Source organism: Pleurodeles waltl, chromosome 7 (assembly GCF_031143425.1).
Source record: "Pleurodeles waltl isolate 20211129_DDA chromosome 7, aPleWal1.hap1.20221129, whole genome shotgun sequence".
Taxonomy (NCBI): domain Eukaryota; kingdom Metazoa; phylum Chordata; class Amphibia; order Caudata; family Salamandridae; genus Pleurodeles; species Pleurodeles waltl.
The window spans coordinates 974880090-974896924 of record NC_090446.1 but is presented as its reverse complement, the minus strand read 5'-3'; the positions used below and the strand labels follow the sequence as shown (position 1 = coordinate 974896924).

Genomic DNA, 16835 nt, shown 5'->3' with positions numbered 1-16835 from the left:
ATCTTAAGAAAAGTTTTTAACATCCATGTCATACCTGAATAGACAATCTGTGAGATTAGTCATTGACAGAGAAGCTAGATGGTCCAGCCGAACAGTTAGATGTGTGTTGTTGGCTTTGCAAACTGTGAAGCATCTGTATAATCTGATTAATCAGGCTAGCGGGCAAACAGAAATGTTGAAAAACATGGGTGTAAAAGAAGAACCCTGTGGTATAGTAATAGAACAATAGAGTGGCAAAGCAACTACTTGCATTCGATCTTCTAAGGTTGAGGTGAGTTGTGCTCCAACTTACCAGTGATAGTTGCTTCTCTGAGGCGGTCATAAGGTTGGTGAAGTCTACCATATTAAATGCCCCTCATAGATCCAACAGGATCGGGGTGGCATAGCTACCTTGATCCTATATGAATATTAGTTCATCTGAGTGATGCAGTAGTGAAAAAGAGGTTGTAGAAACCCTGTATTCTTTAGTCTACTGAATATTTAATCTTATATAGGATATACATATGATTGAATAGTTGCTCTGATAACCAGACAGGAGCTTTGCTTGCTTGCTTGCTGAACTTTAGATACCTGCATGACCGTAGTCTAGACCAGGCAACTGTAGCTTTCTGTACAGTGAGCAGAAATATAAAGGCAACACCCATTTGTTGCTATGCCAATGAATAAGGATTCCTCTTTTCTCCTATCACCGTTATATTTGTACTCTGATTGGTTGGCACTTCAAGGATGTCACTTAAGTGTTTTATATGTGTACAGTACAGCAGTTCACATAGAATGGGTTTTATAGCTCTGTGTTATAACACAGTTTTCAAAAGCACAGCAAAAGGGCACAGCAGTTAAAGGTTCCATGGTACAAGAGGGGTAGAAATGACTGTAGAAGAGAAAATAATTGAATTGTCTTCAATTTTAGGTTTCTTTTGTCAGACACATTAGGAACAACAAGCAGAGATATCTACCGTCCATCAAGTGGGGCAACCATGCTGCTGACTGCTATCCACTCCTGTGATGAGGTACTAAGTAACTGTTTGTGTGTTCAGTTTTTGAGGTAGTACACTGACAGTATATGGTGTGACTTGCAAGGAGCAAGTGCTAACTACATTATGCATAGGGAACATCATGGCTCAGAAAACCTTAACTTTTTAGAAACCAGATGTGATACGGAATCTCTGCACCTCTTGTAGAGCATGTGTCCCTTTAATAATACAGCTGGAGTGCAGAGAACATAGGTCACTGGAGCATATGAATGTGCTAATAACGCATGTGGCCCCTAAGGCAGAGTCCTTGCAATCATGCAGTATGAGGTGACAGTTTCGGAGCCCTTGCACAGATACACTGTTGTACAACATCAATCCAGCAGCAGGTCCCAGAGACCTTGCATTAAAGTAGCTGATTTCCAAAGGTGGGTTGTTTCAAATAGAGCCCTTGCCACTAGATCCGTTCCCTAAGTGATCAATAAAGCAAACTTGTCCCGTCTGCCAAAATCTAAATCACATTATGTTCATTGGGATTTAGATTTTGTAGGATGAGAAATCCATCACCCTTGTGATGGAGTAACCCGTCTGCCAAGTTAGGGCCTGATTTAGAGTTTGTCAGACAGGTTACTCCATCACAAACGTGACAGATTTCCTGTCTGTCGTATTACGATTTCCATAGGCTACAATGGGATCCTAATACTTGAAACGGGATATCCGTCACATTTGTGACGGAGTAACCCCCTCCACCAAACTCTAAATCAGGTCCTAAATCTCGTTATGTAGAGGTCCTTTACAAGAACTAGTGCATGTACTACCTATTTGCAGTAAGGTAATGATATTGATCAAATAAGGTTTGTTACCAATATTTGCAAGCCGAACTATATGCACTTTTACATATTCTGTAAAGGTTACTTACAAGACAGATGGTGTACACATTTCTTAAATATCTTCTTGATTTGTAAGACCTTTTTTTCTTTTTAAACTTCTGTATGAACTAATGTTAATAAATAAGTATTGGACAACTGTAGGAAAGTACCATCTTGCCTGGCAGGTTACCCCCATTTTTCACTGTATATATGTTGTTTTAGTTGTATGTGTCACTGGGACCCTGGTAACCCAGGGCCCCAGTGCTCATAAGTGTGCCTGAATGTGTTACCTGTGTAGTGACTAACTGTCTCACTGAGGCTCTGCTAATCAGAACCTCAGTGGTTATGCTCTCTCATTTCTTTCCAAATTGTCACTGACAGGCTAGTGACCATTTTTACCAATTTACATTGGCTTACTGGAACACCCTTATAATTCCCTAGTATATGGTACTGAGGTACCCAGGGTATTGGGGTTCCAAGAGATCCCTATGGGCTGCAGCATTTCTTTTGCCACCCATAGGGAGCTCTGACAATTCTTACACAGGCCTGCCACTGCAGCCTGAGTGAAATAACGTCCACGTTATTTCACAGCCATTTTACACTGCACTTAAGTAACTTATAAGTCACCTATATGTCTAACCTTTACCTGGTAAAGGTTAGGTGCAAAGTTACTTAGTGTGAGGGCACCCTGGCACTAGCCAAGGTGCCCCCACATTGTTCAGAGCCAATTCACTGAACTTTGTGAGTGCGGGGACACCATTACACGCGTGCACTACATATAGGTCACTACCTATATGTAGCTTCACCATGGTAACTCCGAATATGGCCATGTAACATGTCTATGATCATGGAATTGCCCCCTCTATGCCATCCTGGCATTGTTGGTACAATTCCATGATCCCAGTGGTCTGTAGCACAGACCCTGGTACTGCCAGACTGCCCTTCCTGGGGTTTCTCTGCAGCTGCTGCTGCTGCCAACCCCTCAGACAGGCAGCTGCCCTCCTGGGGTCCAGCCAGGCCTGGCCCAGGATGGCAGAACAAAGAACTTCCTCTGAGAGAGGGTGTGACACCCTCTCCCTTTGGAAAATGGTGTGAAGGCAGGGGAGGAGTAGCCTCCCCCAGCCTCTGGAAATGCTTTGTTGGGCACAGATGTGCCCAATTCTGCATAAGCCAGTCTACACCGGTTCAGGGACCCCTTAGCCCCTGCTCTGGCGCGAAACTGGACAAAGGAAAGGGGAGTGACCACTCCCCTGACCTGCACCTCCCCTGGGAGGTGTCCAGAGCTCCTCCAGTGTGCTCCAGACCTCTGCCATCTTGGAAACAGAGGTGCTGCTGGCACACTGGACTGCTCTGAGTGGCCAGTGCCACCAGGTGACGTCAGAGACTCCTTGTGATAGGCTCCTTCAGGTGTTAGTAGCCTTTCCTCTCTCCTAGGTAGCCAAACCCTCTTTTCTGGCTATTTAGGGTCTCTGTCTCTGGGGAAACTTTAGATAACGAATGCATGAGCTCAGCCGAGTTCCTCTGCATCTCCCTCTTCACCTTCTGATAAGGAATCGACCGCTGACCGCGCTGGAAGCCTGCAAACCTGCAACATAGTAGCAAAGACGACTACTGCAACTCTGTAACGCTGATCCTGCCGCCTTCTCGACTGTTTTCCTGCTTGTGCATGCTGTGGGGGTAGTCTGCCTCCTCTCTGCACCAGAAGCTCCGAAGAAATCTCCCGTGGGTCGACGGAATCTTCCCCCTGCAACCGCAGGCACCAAAAAGCTGCATTACCGGTCCCTTGGGTCTCCTCTCAGCACAACGAGCGAGGTCCCTCGAATCCAGCGACACCGTCCAAGTGACCCCCACAGTCCAGTGACTCTTCAGCCCAAGTTTGGTGGAGGTAAGTCCTTGCCTCACCTCGCTGGGCTGCATTGCTGGGAACCGCGACTTTGCAAGCTACTCCGGCCCCTGTGCACTTCCGGCAGAAATCCTTCGTGCACAGCCAAGCCTGGGTCCACGGCACTCTAACCTGCATTGCACGACTTTCTAAGTTGGTCTCCGGCGACGTGGGACTCCTTTGTGCAACTTCGACGAGCACCGTTTCACGCATCCTCGTAGTGCCTGTTTCTGGCACTTCTCCGGGTGCTACCTGCTTCAGTGAGAGCTCTTTGTCTTGCTCGACGTCCCCTCTCTCTGCAGGTCCAATTTGCGACCTTCTGGTCCCTCCTGGGCCCCAGCAGCGTCCAAAAACGCTAAACGCACGATTTGCGTGTAGCAAGGCTTGTTGGCGTCCATCCGGCAGGAAAACACTTCTGCACGACTCTCCAAGGCGTGGGGGATCCATCCTCCAAAGGGGAAGTCTCTAGCCCTTGTCGTTCCTGCAGTATTTACAGTTCTTCAGCCTAGTAAGAGCTTCTTTGCACCAACCGCTGGCATTTCTTGGGCATCTGCCCATCTCCGAGCTGCTTGTGACTTTTGGACTTGGTCCCCTTGTTCCACAGGTACCCTCAGTCAGGAATCCCTCGTTGTTGCATTGCTGATTTGTGTTTTCCTTGCATTTTCCCTCTAACACGACTATTTTGTCCTTAGGGGAACTTTAGTGCACTTTGCACTCACTTTTCAGGGTCTTGGGGAGGGTTATTTTTCTAACTCTCACTATTTTCTAATAGTCCCTGCGACCCTCTACAAGGTCACATAGGTTTGGGGTCCATTCGTGGTTCGCATTCCACTTCTGGAGTATATGGTTTGTGTTGCCCCTATCCCTATGTTTCCCCATTGCATCCTATTGTAACTATACATTGTTTGCACTGTTTTCTAAGACTATACTGCATATTTTTGCTATTGTGTATATATATCTTGTGTATATTTCCTATCCTCTCACTGAGGGTACACTCTAAGATACTTTGGCATATTGTCATAAAAATAAAGTACCTTTATTTTTAGTATAACTGTGTATTGTGTTTTCTTATGATATTGTGCATATGACACTAAGTGGTACTGTAGTAGCTTCACACGTCTCCTAGTTCAGCCTAAGCTGCTCTGCTAAGCTACCATTATCTATCAGCCTAAGCTGCTAGACACCCTATACACTAATAAGGGATAACTGGGCCTGGTGCAAGGTGCAAGTACCCCTTGGTACTCACTACAAGCCAGTCCAGCCTCCTACAACAACACAAACTGACCATCATCTCCAGATACTTTTAGGATCCAGCTGCCCTTCAGCTATTTTTAACAAGTATCCCTCCAACTTGCCATTTAACTACACCCACAAACCCTCAGTGATGCCCGACCACCCTCTACACTAACAAAGTCAAACCAAAACCCGTGCCCATGTTGCTCCCAAGACCTGAGTAATAGCAGTTAGAAACCTTGGTGCTCTCCAGCTCCACTAGGCACTCCTCAATAACCCCCAATGTTGCTTATAGTACATTACATGTTGCACCTGTAAAGCTAAATCTGACTGCTGCACTAAACTCATCCAGTAAGCAACCAAGGCAGGTAAAGACTATGTTAATGCACCACGCATCCTCCTCAATTTCATTGAAAAATCGGCCAGGTTTTACCATTTTTTATGAGCAAAATAAACACCAAATGCTACAACACACCCTTATGCTCTCTCCAACTTCTCACCAATGACAGCTTGGCCAGCATTTACCTAATGGCAAATCCTACCCTTTTCTCTCATATGCTCTCCTCATCTGCCACAGCTCTGTACTTGGCCATCATTTACTCCTGTCATTGCTCTTGTGTTTTCCCATCTACCCTGTATACTGGTCAGAGCCTTCCCCTGCTAAAGAAAACCCAAATGACAGACACCATTTCCACCTACCACCCCATCAACCATTGTTTATTCCTTTACAACGTTCTTGTGAAAGCTGTGGCACTTTAACTGCAGGTTCATAAAGACAGTCACAACCTCCTTCAGATCTATCAATGAAGTTTTCATCTCACTATAACACTGAAGCAATAAAACTACAAGTCTTTGTTGATGCCCTCCAAATCACCAGTAAAGGTCACCTTGCCTCCTTGTTGCTCCTTGATTGCTTGGTGGTCTTCTGCATCACTGATCATCAACTCATAGTTGACAACCTCTCCACCTACATGGGTATCTATAAAAAGGCTCCCATCCTTTTTAGCCACTGCATATCATTTTTTTGGTGGATGCTTCCATGTGCCTCTGGCACGAGAGTCCTACTGCTCCACTGTTACCTCAACTGCATTTAATCTCTACCTAATGTTTTTAGTGGTCTGACTATTTAGCACGTTGCAAATCTACACCAGTATAGCGACGAAAGACAACTCTTCCAACAGGTGTCATGACAACTGATATTCTGCACTTGAAACACAGATTGGACACCAATAAATACTGGATGTTTGCAGTCTGTCTCAAGGTAAATCGCACCAAGACTACGTGTACTCAAAATGGAAAGCATCGACAATAGATAAATGATGGCTCAACTCTATACTTCTCAGTTCTTTTTCCCACGCCCTCGCTAGCAGTGCCATGGCTCATTGCTTCTACATTGGCCCTTGTAACTCCTTCAATAACTTGTTTAAAAATTCCCAAGCAGGTTGGTACAAAATCAGCCTCCTTTGCAGGATCAAAGCATTCCTCCCAGCTCATACGTTCTGCTCTTCTGTACAAGCTCTGGTGTTGTAACATCTCACTTTGGGCTACGTCCTGCTAACTACCTTCTAGACCCCCATCTCACCTTCTTTAAAAGCCACTTTACTTGCAGCTGACCACCTGACCCATAGCTAATGCAACTTTGACACACATCAGATTACAGTCACTCTTCCTCATTTGCAAGGACACTCACACCACCTGGTTTAACTTCATGACTGAGAAACTAGCTTTCGCAGGCTGACCAATACCACCGCAGCACGAATCACATGGTTTTGTAAATCACCAAGGTAAGAAAAGAATTTAAAAAATGTAAACTGTTTTCTTTTCCTTCATCACCACTTGGTAGGTGGATGTTTGCATCTCCATGTGTCTTCACTTGATACCTTTAGGAACGAGAGCAAGGCTGCCCTTTTCCATCCACTTCCCCTTCTCCTAGCACTATCATACTTCTTACCACTCTCCCAGGCAATCGTTATTTTATAAATGGACTGACAACTTTCTTGAACTACAGATATCTGCACTAACTCTGCTCCGTGTATCTGTCAGCATGCATGTTTTGCCATGCAATTCAGTACCATATGCTATTACTCCACTGCTCTGTATAAATGTCCCGTAGCAACTAACTGAATGAATGTCAAAATGGCCTAAATTGTAGTTTTCCTCAAAAGACTGGCTCATCTGAAAGGCCGGAAGGGCAGTTTCTTGACTTATTGTATAATAGACACAGGCAAAACGTGACATGTAAGTTTCTGCCCTGACAGCCCTTTTTGGAGCTAGTGCTGTATGCAAATATATCCAAGTTCCCAATGGCCAGTCTAGAAATAACACCAATGTCTAGTAATGTTTCCAGAAAATCAGATTCAGAAATCACATGACAAATTATTAGAAATGATTCACTAGGAATTGATGAAGCTATTCAAATAAAATTAAGAATTCTGAGTAACATTTTTTCCTTTATTTGTACCCATCTCTGCCTTCCCCTTAGGTCAGTGCCTATGGATTTCTTACTCCTGACTATCAGAAGTATTCTGATCATTATTACGACAAGACGAAGCAAACGGTATATTTCTTTCTGAATCACGACTACGAGATAGAAAAGCAGTTGTGGCAGAAGTTGCACAAGCAAGGGATCATAACACTGTACAGCAAATCATGAGAGCAACTATGAAAAACTGGTGAACCAAGCATCCCCAAGTGTTGTGGGCCAGACCACAGCCTGATCTTTCTCACTGTTATTCAAATGAAGGAATTCAGCAAAGGAAGACACTGGCACAGCCAGTTGGGAAGAACTAGAACAAAATGGTGCTCAGCACCACGGGATATCCACAATAGGATGGACACATCAAACTTTTAATACAGAACAAATCATCATTTCCGATAGCAGACTATCTACCTGTGAAATAGTTGCAGTTGACGAACACTACTGGCTTTTGCTGGGTAATGGTCAGCTCTGGTGTAGAGCCCATATGCCCTCCCGTTTACTAGTGTTTAAATGAGTGTGGTGAACAGACGCCATCTAATTGATTATTGGTTAAGTACCGTGTAAATCCCCTTAACAGGAGAAATTGACTAGGTGTGGACATGGAATGCAAATGTCCTCAAATTAGTGGTGTGCATGAGTATGCACAGTTTAGTACAGCTCTGCAAATATCCAACTGCTTATTGGAAAAGTGGATGTGGTTATAGTACACACTTTTTCTCCTGTTAAATAGTGGTTGGATGTGAGGTGCTTCATAGATTCCTGACCATAGGAACTGTGCAGTATTGGCCTGTGAGGCAACTATCTGATGGTAAGTGCTTAAGACGGCTTGGTTTACTCAAGCCATGCAATTAATGAAGTGGAGAGTTTCCTTATAATTGTTTGAAGGACGTATTGTACAGTAGTCAAATGTTACTTTCTGACTGTTTTGAGGTCTGGTGTGCTGCTGCTCTGCTATTGTTTTGTACCACGTGAAATGTTTGGAGACATGTCCTGTGACTGGTGACAGTGTGAGATTCGTTGGCCAAAGGTTTGGGAGTTCTGGTGTACTGTTATCCTGCTATTGGTTAATTACTGAAAGCTTTGGTATATAGCTGATCTCCCACTTGGATAGTGGTTGGAAAAAGTAGCATACTGCTGCTCTGTCAAAGGTCAATAATTTCATGCACGTTATAGTATTCCATCATCTTGCACCAGGTCACGCAAGGGACCAGTGTGCTGAAACGAGTCAGCAGTTAGGGCTGAAAAAAAGTAGTCTCTTTTGGTGGCAATAGACAAGGCTGCCTCGTTTCCTCCTACCAGTTACTCAACATCATGTCTTGTCCTATTACCCTGCATATCATTTATCTTGCATTAATGTCAGAGTGTGTTTGCAGTTGCTTTTCACATCCATATCCTGCATAATACACCTTACCACATACATCTCCCACAATCAGCACCAGCCATTGGCTAAAGTAGGCGTAGCCAGGGGTACCAGCCTCTACCTAGAGTTTGCAATTTAGTACCCATGGCACTGTCCTTGCTACCACTGGTGTCTGCTGTTGGGAAGGTGGCAGCGGGAACATAAACTAAATAGGGCTCTTAGAGGCACATGCAATATTTTCTTATGATCAACGAATTTGCAAGTTTTGCATTTGACAAATTTGTGAAATGTTGCATATTGTTTTATGTTGGTTTCAGCAGAAATTTCTTACAGAAGACATTTTGCCTTGAGCCAGTCCTCTTGCATTATGTTGCACGAATTTTGCGAAATTGATTGTAATTTTCACAGAGTTCAATGACAAAAAATATAATTTCGCAAACCGCTAGTTCAAACAACCATGTTCACTTTCTCTGTAGTTAATTTGTGGGGCATAGCTGAGTTTCCCTGCAACGCCTGGACGATGCTGAGCGCTAAGGGTAGGAAAAGAACTCAAACTTCAGATTTCGTTGGGAATTAAGGCGCGTGATATTGCTTCCGCACCCTGTGGCTTTTCATAAATTAGCGTTGATAGTAGACTCATTTATTGGGTCTTGCACGCTCTTTTCAACGCTCCTTTACTGCAGTGCTTTTACCTCAGGAAGGTAATCACTCTAATGCGTCTGAGCCATTCTTTAAAAGTTTACACAAATCATCATGTGGGTCATTGGGTCTTCCCGTAATGGATTCGTTGTTACCGTCAACCCAGGCTAAGATTAGCTCATTGTGAGAAGAGAGGACAAGTATTCACTGCTGTTTGCAGCAGATCACCATCGGTTGAAATATTTGCGTAAGGACCGGCAAGACATTTAAGATGGGTACACATGTCAAAAATATCTTAAGCCTTTTTAGATTTTGTGTTTTTTTCTGTAGTCGTTTTATATTACATACCGATACTAACGTGTTAACGCCAAGCAGGATTAGTCAGTGCCACACATGAATATTGAACTGTGCTGGGTATCGAACATTTTAGGAAGAAATAAGTAAAACAAGCATTTGCAATGCAACGGGTCTCGCATTAGGTCGAGTTAGAGCGTTGTAAATTCCTAACCGAACTTTTCTTGCCACATTAAATGAAAAAAAACGAGCGCAATCTCCCTCGCCCTGCGAAATAAAGAGGAAAAAGTAGTTTAGAAACCATACGGAAAAAATGAAGCCTTGTATGTTTCCAGTAGTTAACCAGTGCCTTCGAGGAGGGCTAAACACCGGAAAGGGCATGATGTATGCATGCCTTTTACGAATGAAAACAAGCGGATTTGAAAAGGCAAGCGCACAAACCAATGAAAGTGACTTACGTAACATGGGTGTAATTAAAATCCCCCTAAAGAGAAATTAGTAGAGGGGCAGAGCACTCTGTGCTCGCCCCTAAAATCTTATTAAACATTAACACTTTTCCCTTTCAAAGTCTTCCTCAAGAGAAGCAGCCTACATATGCATGTGTAAAATTCCCTTGACAGTCATTTTTCTTCTAAGGTATTTTTGCCATCTTCTCCATAGCACTAATGGTATTTTTACCTTTTTTGTCCAACTCTGCGAAAAAACTGTCAGATGTAATCAAACAACTGCACATTAATAACAGTGCCAGGAGAGATAAGGCCCAAGACAAGAAATTACAGAATTATGTGCAGAAAGTAGAGGGATGATGCAAGTTGGTGTCCAGTTCTTCTATTTTTTTTAATCTATATGCAAATTCATCAGCTATGGAGATAGATATAAAAGTGAGTCACTAATTCACTACGTTCGCACAACACTTCTGATGTCCAGCACCTCTCTCGGTCTGCAACATTTGGTAGAATGCACGGCTACTCGTGATTTTTCAAAACATTTTAGAAAGTCATACATATTGATTTTGGGCCCCAGAAATGAGAAGCTAAAACAGATGAATTGTCTCCTGGTACAGATAAAAACTTACAATTTAGATATCCCCTAGAATGAGTGAACCATGTTAACAGAACAGCGGTCAGGATGTCACAAAGAATCAGTACAGTGCTCCACTTAGCCAGGACTACAGGACTGTACTGAATTGATCTGTTGCCAAAATCAGGCCTTTGTATGAGATCACACAATATAGTGAAGCCACAACAAATGGGGAGCAAGTTTCTCAGAGAATTGTAGGATTTCCAGAGTGTGTAGCAATATACATTGTGAACCAAAACCTGACTATTTCATACCTTGAAAATGTCATAAAATTAGCCCCATTATTAATTGTGGCAATCACTACGGGTGAATGATAGAGACATTAGACCAAGAAAATAATAAGGGACATCAGAGAAACAAACAGAGTGTGAGACATAAACTGCCTGTATACTCTATTTATAGAATTGACATATTTGTAATTGAAACCTATTTTATCGACCCGGTGAGCTGGGAGAGCTAAGGCATGTGATAAAAGTGTATTTATTTCCAAAAAAATCTAAAGAAAAAAAGCTCTTTCATTCACAATACATATAGACATGCCAGTAAAGGCATCAGGTGGAATTAAACAATACGTATTACTCACTATCCAACCACTATAGGCGAAATATGTTTTTAAACAAGTTTTATTGTTTGAATTACACACAGTACATCAGTACCTACTACATTACTGGTCACTTTATTATGTATTATATTATGTTTGGAACATACATTTGACGCTTGTCTATTCCTAATAGGTATTCTTATTCTGATTTAACCGGACTGGGCAGGGAGAGTACCAAAAGGTATAGGAGAAATATTCTAACAAGATTTTATTTTCATATATTGTCGTTATTGTTCCAAATATTACCAGTAAAACATTGTAGACTGATAATCAAAAATGTTTATGTGATGAAACGTAAATGGTGATCTCGATGATTTTTCAATTTTTGTGTACAGCCTTTGCAAAAAAGTAAATAAAACATATATTTAACAAATATTAATACAATCCAGTTTTTCCCAATGTATTCTATATTTGCTGATGTTGGGCAGTGAAGTGGTGCCAAAGTAGTTGGTCAATAGATAGGACAGAGCCTGCGATTAAGATAAAAGTTAAGCACCAGGGCAAGTACCCAGTCAGTACCATATGGTGGCCAGTGACTGTAAGAGGGAGCTAATAATAATTTGCAATTTATGTTGCATATTTTATATTATAGGTTCCTGTTGAGTTACTTAGGGGTGGATATTAAAGAGCTTTAATGTGTCAAAGTGCTTTAGAGAGGTTGCACTCAAATGTTCAAAGCTGTTTTTTGCCAATCGAGCCTTGGGTCATTGCTGAGCAAGTTAAAACAAGGAAACCTATCTGCGCAAATTCGTTTTCATTCACTTTTTTTATTTGATTATTTAAAAACAACTATTCATTACAAAATATAAGTTCATCACATAATACATGGTATCAACACAATACAGGAATGATGACAACTATTTTATTATCATCTTGACTGAAAAGAAAAAAATACACAGTTGATCACTCCTAATGGTTAAGAAAGTCAAAGAGCACAGACAGACAGACATAAAATCCCACCTTAGTTATATATTATTCCTTCTGTTATAGGGACGCTATTCACATAAATATTGCCTGTTCAACCCTTCTCTCTTTTGCCATATGTGTCAATGCATCTGTGGGGTTCATACCAGGCAGCATTCCACTTTGTGAATGCTCCAAAGCCCAGCCCATGTAAGTAGCAGTGCATGTGGATGTGATCACAATGTAGCGTCTTTCATTTCATGTGTGTTAGGGCCCTCACTATCCTGTGTGGCCCCAGATGGGAACTACGTAATCGGATGGGAGGTGTTAAGCTGAGGTTATAACAGTTATGATACCATGCATGCGGAGTGTGATAGTATGTTTTTTTTTGTCCTCATAAAGAAAATCCCACCACACTACTCGAGGGTCATCAACGGACATCAAGCATGGTAACCCAGTTATACCAGGTAAAAACCCAAGCAGATGCAGCACTTCACCTCTCCCGGGCCTTCCCTATGCTCTTATCCAACCACAAGCCAGTGAGTGAGGAGGAAAAGGAAGGAGGGGTTGGGGAAAGGAGGCAGGAATAATCATTGGACTACATATCAAGAGTAATTCCATTTTGCCAAGCATTTTCCCAAATGGCCCAACATTCATCATTATTACCCATTGGACCACTACGTTCTAAGCAAGAAAAGTAATCTACTGAAGATAGCCAGTCCAAAACATTCGGGGGTATAGGGCTGACCCATTTTAGACATATTTGTCTCCTGGCCAATAGCATCAACAAAAACAATATACACTTATGCGGCCTAGATAGCTTCTGATCCCATGTAGACCAGGGGGAGACACCAAAGAATACTAAAGGGGGAGTCACCTCCACTTCAGTGCTTATAAATCGCTTAAGAAAACCATTAATCCCGACCAAAACATTCCTAGATTTGGACAACTCCAAAACATATGTATATCGTTTACATTAGGCTCCCCACATCGCAGACACTTTTTTTCTGACTTCCCCACAGTGGATAACCTCTGAGGAGACCAATAAACCCTATGCATCGTAAACAGTTGATTTTTTTTCAAAGCGGCTGATCTGGTTGCCGACCATAGCATAGAGCTTGACATTTCCCAAATATGCACTAAATCCAGATCTGGCAAGACCTCTCCCCATTTCTTTTCGAGAGGCAAAACCGCTGAATCTGAAGCATCAAGCAACGCTGATACCAAACAGAGACTTCTTTATGTACCAAGATAGAGGATAATTTCTCTTCCCAAGGATTATACACTCCCCCTTTCTCCTGGAGGGATGCCGCCCAATTTGCTAATTGTAAATATTTAAACCTTGAAAGCTTATGATCTGTTAATTCCTCAAATCTAGACAAGGGCACCAGCTTAGCATCCTTCAAAATTTGTCCCCACTTCGTCACTCCCTTTAACACCAAAGCCAGTCTATCTAAAAGAACCTCAGGAGTGCCAGGGGAATCCCAGACCGGACAGAGTGTGAAAGTATGTTGAAGATTAAAGATATCCGTTACAGAGCTCTGTGTGGCATATTCATTTACATGCTCCGGGCTGGGGAGGATGCTACACATGCTTCCCTGACCTGGGAGAAGCTTCAGGACTTCTTAGCACGCGCAGCAGAAGACCATCAGTACACACCGGGGCATCTGATTTTCATCGTTGGAACTAAGGCCAGAGTGCCACCGGAAGTCCTGCAGTCTCTTCTGCAATAGAAGACCAAAATGCTCCTCTGTGGCCAGTTGAGGAGCCACAGCCTCGCAAGATTAGTCCTGGTCACTTCTTTTGTGCTTTTGCTACTGATGTGGGCTCTGTAGCACTACAGGAACTTCACTGAGGTGAAGTTAAGTAACTGAAACAGCACATTGACTTTTTGTAGGTGTGTAAATGTCTACTCTGACAGCATCAGTCCAAGGTCTGCTCACCCTCAGAAAAAGAACAGCACAGGCAACAGGTGTGTTGGCTTCTCTCGCAGGTGGAGCAGTAGTAGAATCACCCTATACTCTCACCCCAACACTTAGAACTGGTACAGCACTTTGAGTAACAGTTTAATCTTCTCTTGTGGGAGTAAACAAAGAATCGCAAATCAGAATAGCAGGCAGTGGTATCCAAATGTCTATCACACAAAGAGCAGGTGAAACAGACAGAAATAAGGGCAGGCAAAATCACAGGACCTGAGCCAGGGTCACTGTACAAGCTACCGAAAGGCACCTAAGTTAAAGATATGTAAATCATGCATGAAACATTGTGTAAAGATGTGATAAAGATTCTAGCATTTAAAAAAAGTTATTTCTTCAACAAGTGTTATAATTTAATAATTTATAAAGAATAGACGCTTATTGAAATAATAGCTAATAAACATGGATTTATTAATATTCAAGAATATTATTCTGCCATGACGACATTGCCATGTGTGCCCAAGATAGATAGCAGTTTGTAATGTTCACTGTATATAAAACCAATTTTCTCATTTGTGAAGTAACTTTATTAAGTACTCTTAAATTTGAAGTATTGTAGTTGAGGATGTGCACAACACTAAAATGTCACTCCAAAGTGTAATGCATTCCTACATTCTATGTATGACACAGGAAAGCTGGCTCAAGTGTTAATGCTCTACAAACTACACTTTCTGGGACTTAGCGAAAATAGCTGGACAGGACTCGACAGAATGAAAGCCACCACAGGAGAGGCATGACATCTTCTATGATATCATTGATAACCTCACTGCAACATCTGAAATAACATAATTGATGACAACACTGTGCATAGCTACATAGGAGCATCAGTTATGGGTACTTGGGATAACTATAACTGTGAATTTCAGTGGTTTTGTTAGTTGATAATGTTATGTTTTAACTAACATTGTCACCCAAATGCAACGTCCCTCTAACCTTTGGATGCCCAGTATCTCATCAATAATTTTATTGTAAATGTTGTAGTGATAATATCAATGATGCTATAGAAGATTACATGAATGTATTATGTGGGATAATTAGCTGTGTATGGCAAGGGGGCACGTTATAGTTACCTTAGGGCACGAGTTATAGTTAGTTGAAATAATCTTAACTATAACAGCTGCATTTCTATGGTTTTGTGTGTGTAAATTCAGAACTTAACTATAAAATCTGTGCAACCTTTGTTTTTTTTCAGTGAATATCTAAGGTTTTTTAAACGCTAATTCCTAACTATAATGACCCTGTAACCTTTGGTGCATGACAGGGGATTGCCAGCAGGGCCTGGCATGTGGTTAGGCCCTCCGGCCAACCCCCCATATGCATCCAACCCCATGCCATGCTCAGCCTTTGGCCTTGTGCGGCGGGACCACCAGCCCCATGCATTCATCCAACCCAGCTCCACGCTTGGACTTCGAACGTGCATGGCGTGGGCCGGCTGCAGTGCCTGGAAGCAGAGCTTCAATTGGGGCACTTGCTTTGTTTACATTTGCAATTGCTTCCTGTCCAAGTTTAATTTTTGTGAAATAAGCATTGGTGCCATAATGCATCCTGACCTGATTATCCAAGAAGAGGCCATAGTTTTGTACACAATGTCTACCTACCTGGAGTACCTTGTGCTGGCTAATTAGTAAGTGCTACCTTGTTGGGTAAATGTATAGTGCACATTCCACACTACGGAGTGTAAAGGACCCTAATGTAATGTTTCCAGTGACTTTGGGTGTCTGTAATTTAGGCAATGTGACTGTTCTTCGACCATCTTCACATAGAAACCTGCACTAACATGATTCCTTGTGTAGAGAAGAAGACAAGACTACAAAGAGTTGATCCTCCACCAAACAAGGGTACTCTGAATTAAATGTAGTAAGTGCTTCTTTGTTTGGTGGAGACATACTCATATTCTTCTGCATTAACTACACATTTTTTTAGATGTCTCGAAAATCGGTGGGAAATTAGCTGGGGGGTCTTTTGGTAAGCTGTCCATCATCCTGGAAAAAGGAGGGAAGAAGGGAAGAAGTTGCCCCTAAGTCCCAAATGACTTTCCCGGAATCTCGGAGCTTGCTGAAGGGAGTTTGAGTATGTTCTCGGCGTTCTAGTGATAGGGTGAATGAAGTAGGGTTTGCGCTTGCACAGCTTATGCATACTGCTGGTGAATTGTGAAGTTTGTGAGGATTTTAGGCCAGATGATGATGTTTTAGTAGGAGTGTGTGTACTCCGCAATACGAGAGTAGGGAAGTCGGCGAACTTCATGTGAGTGTGGCGCTTTGTGCTAAAAAATTGTCCACATGGCTGTTGATGATGTACGGACCCAGCGTGGTCTAAGACTCCGAAGTATATTGATAAGTGTAGGAGATACTTGGTTTATGTTGTAATTTGTGCGGTTTATTAGGTCGATGGTGAAATCGACGAGTCGAGTATGAGTCAAAGTGAGTGAATGAAAACTTTGATGGAGATTTGGTGAGTTCTAAAGTGCACTAGAACAACCCATTGACAAGTCGAGAGTAAAATTTGTGGGTCAAATTTTGCCAGCGAGTACGGGATCTGAGAAGGAGAG

At 42.4% G+C, this 16835-nt stretch overlaps 1 protein-coding gene across 2 annotated transcripts in view; it reads left to right on the top strand.

Moving 5' to 3' along the window:
• The window catches only part of LOC138245814 (alpha-N-acetylgalactosaminide alpha-2,6-sialyltransferase 1-like), a 211458-nt gene extending 199677 nt beyond the window's left edge, over nt 1–11781 (top strand). Inside the window, exons 8-9 of one of the 2 annotated variants that reach the window (XM_069199749.1) lie at nt 911–1010; nt 7438–11781. In XM_069199749.1, the coding sequence (XP_069055850.1) occupies nt 911–1010; nt 7438–7608 (271 nt within the window). In that variant the 3' untranslated portion in view covers nt 7609–11781. The remainder of the gene's footprint in view (nt 1–910; nt 1011–7437) is intronic. The other variant, XM_069199750.1, reaches the window with a different exon arrangement.
• Nucleotides 11782–16835: the final 5054 nt, after the last annotated feature.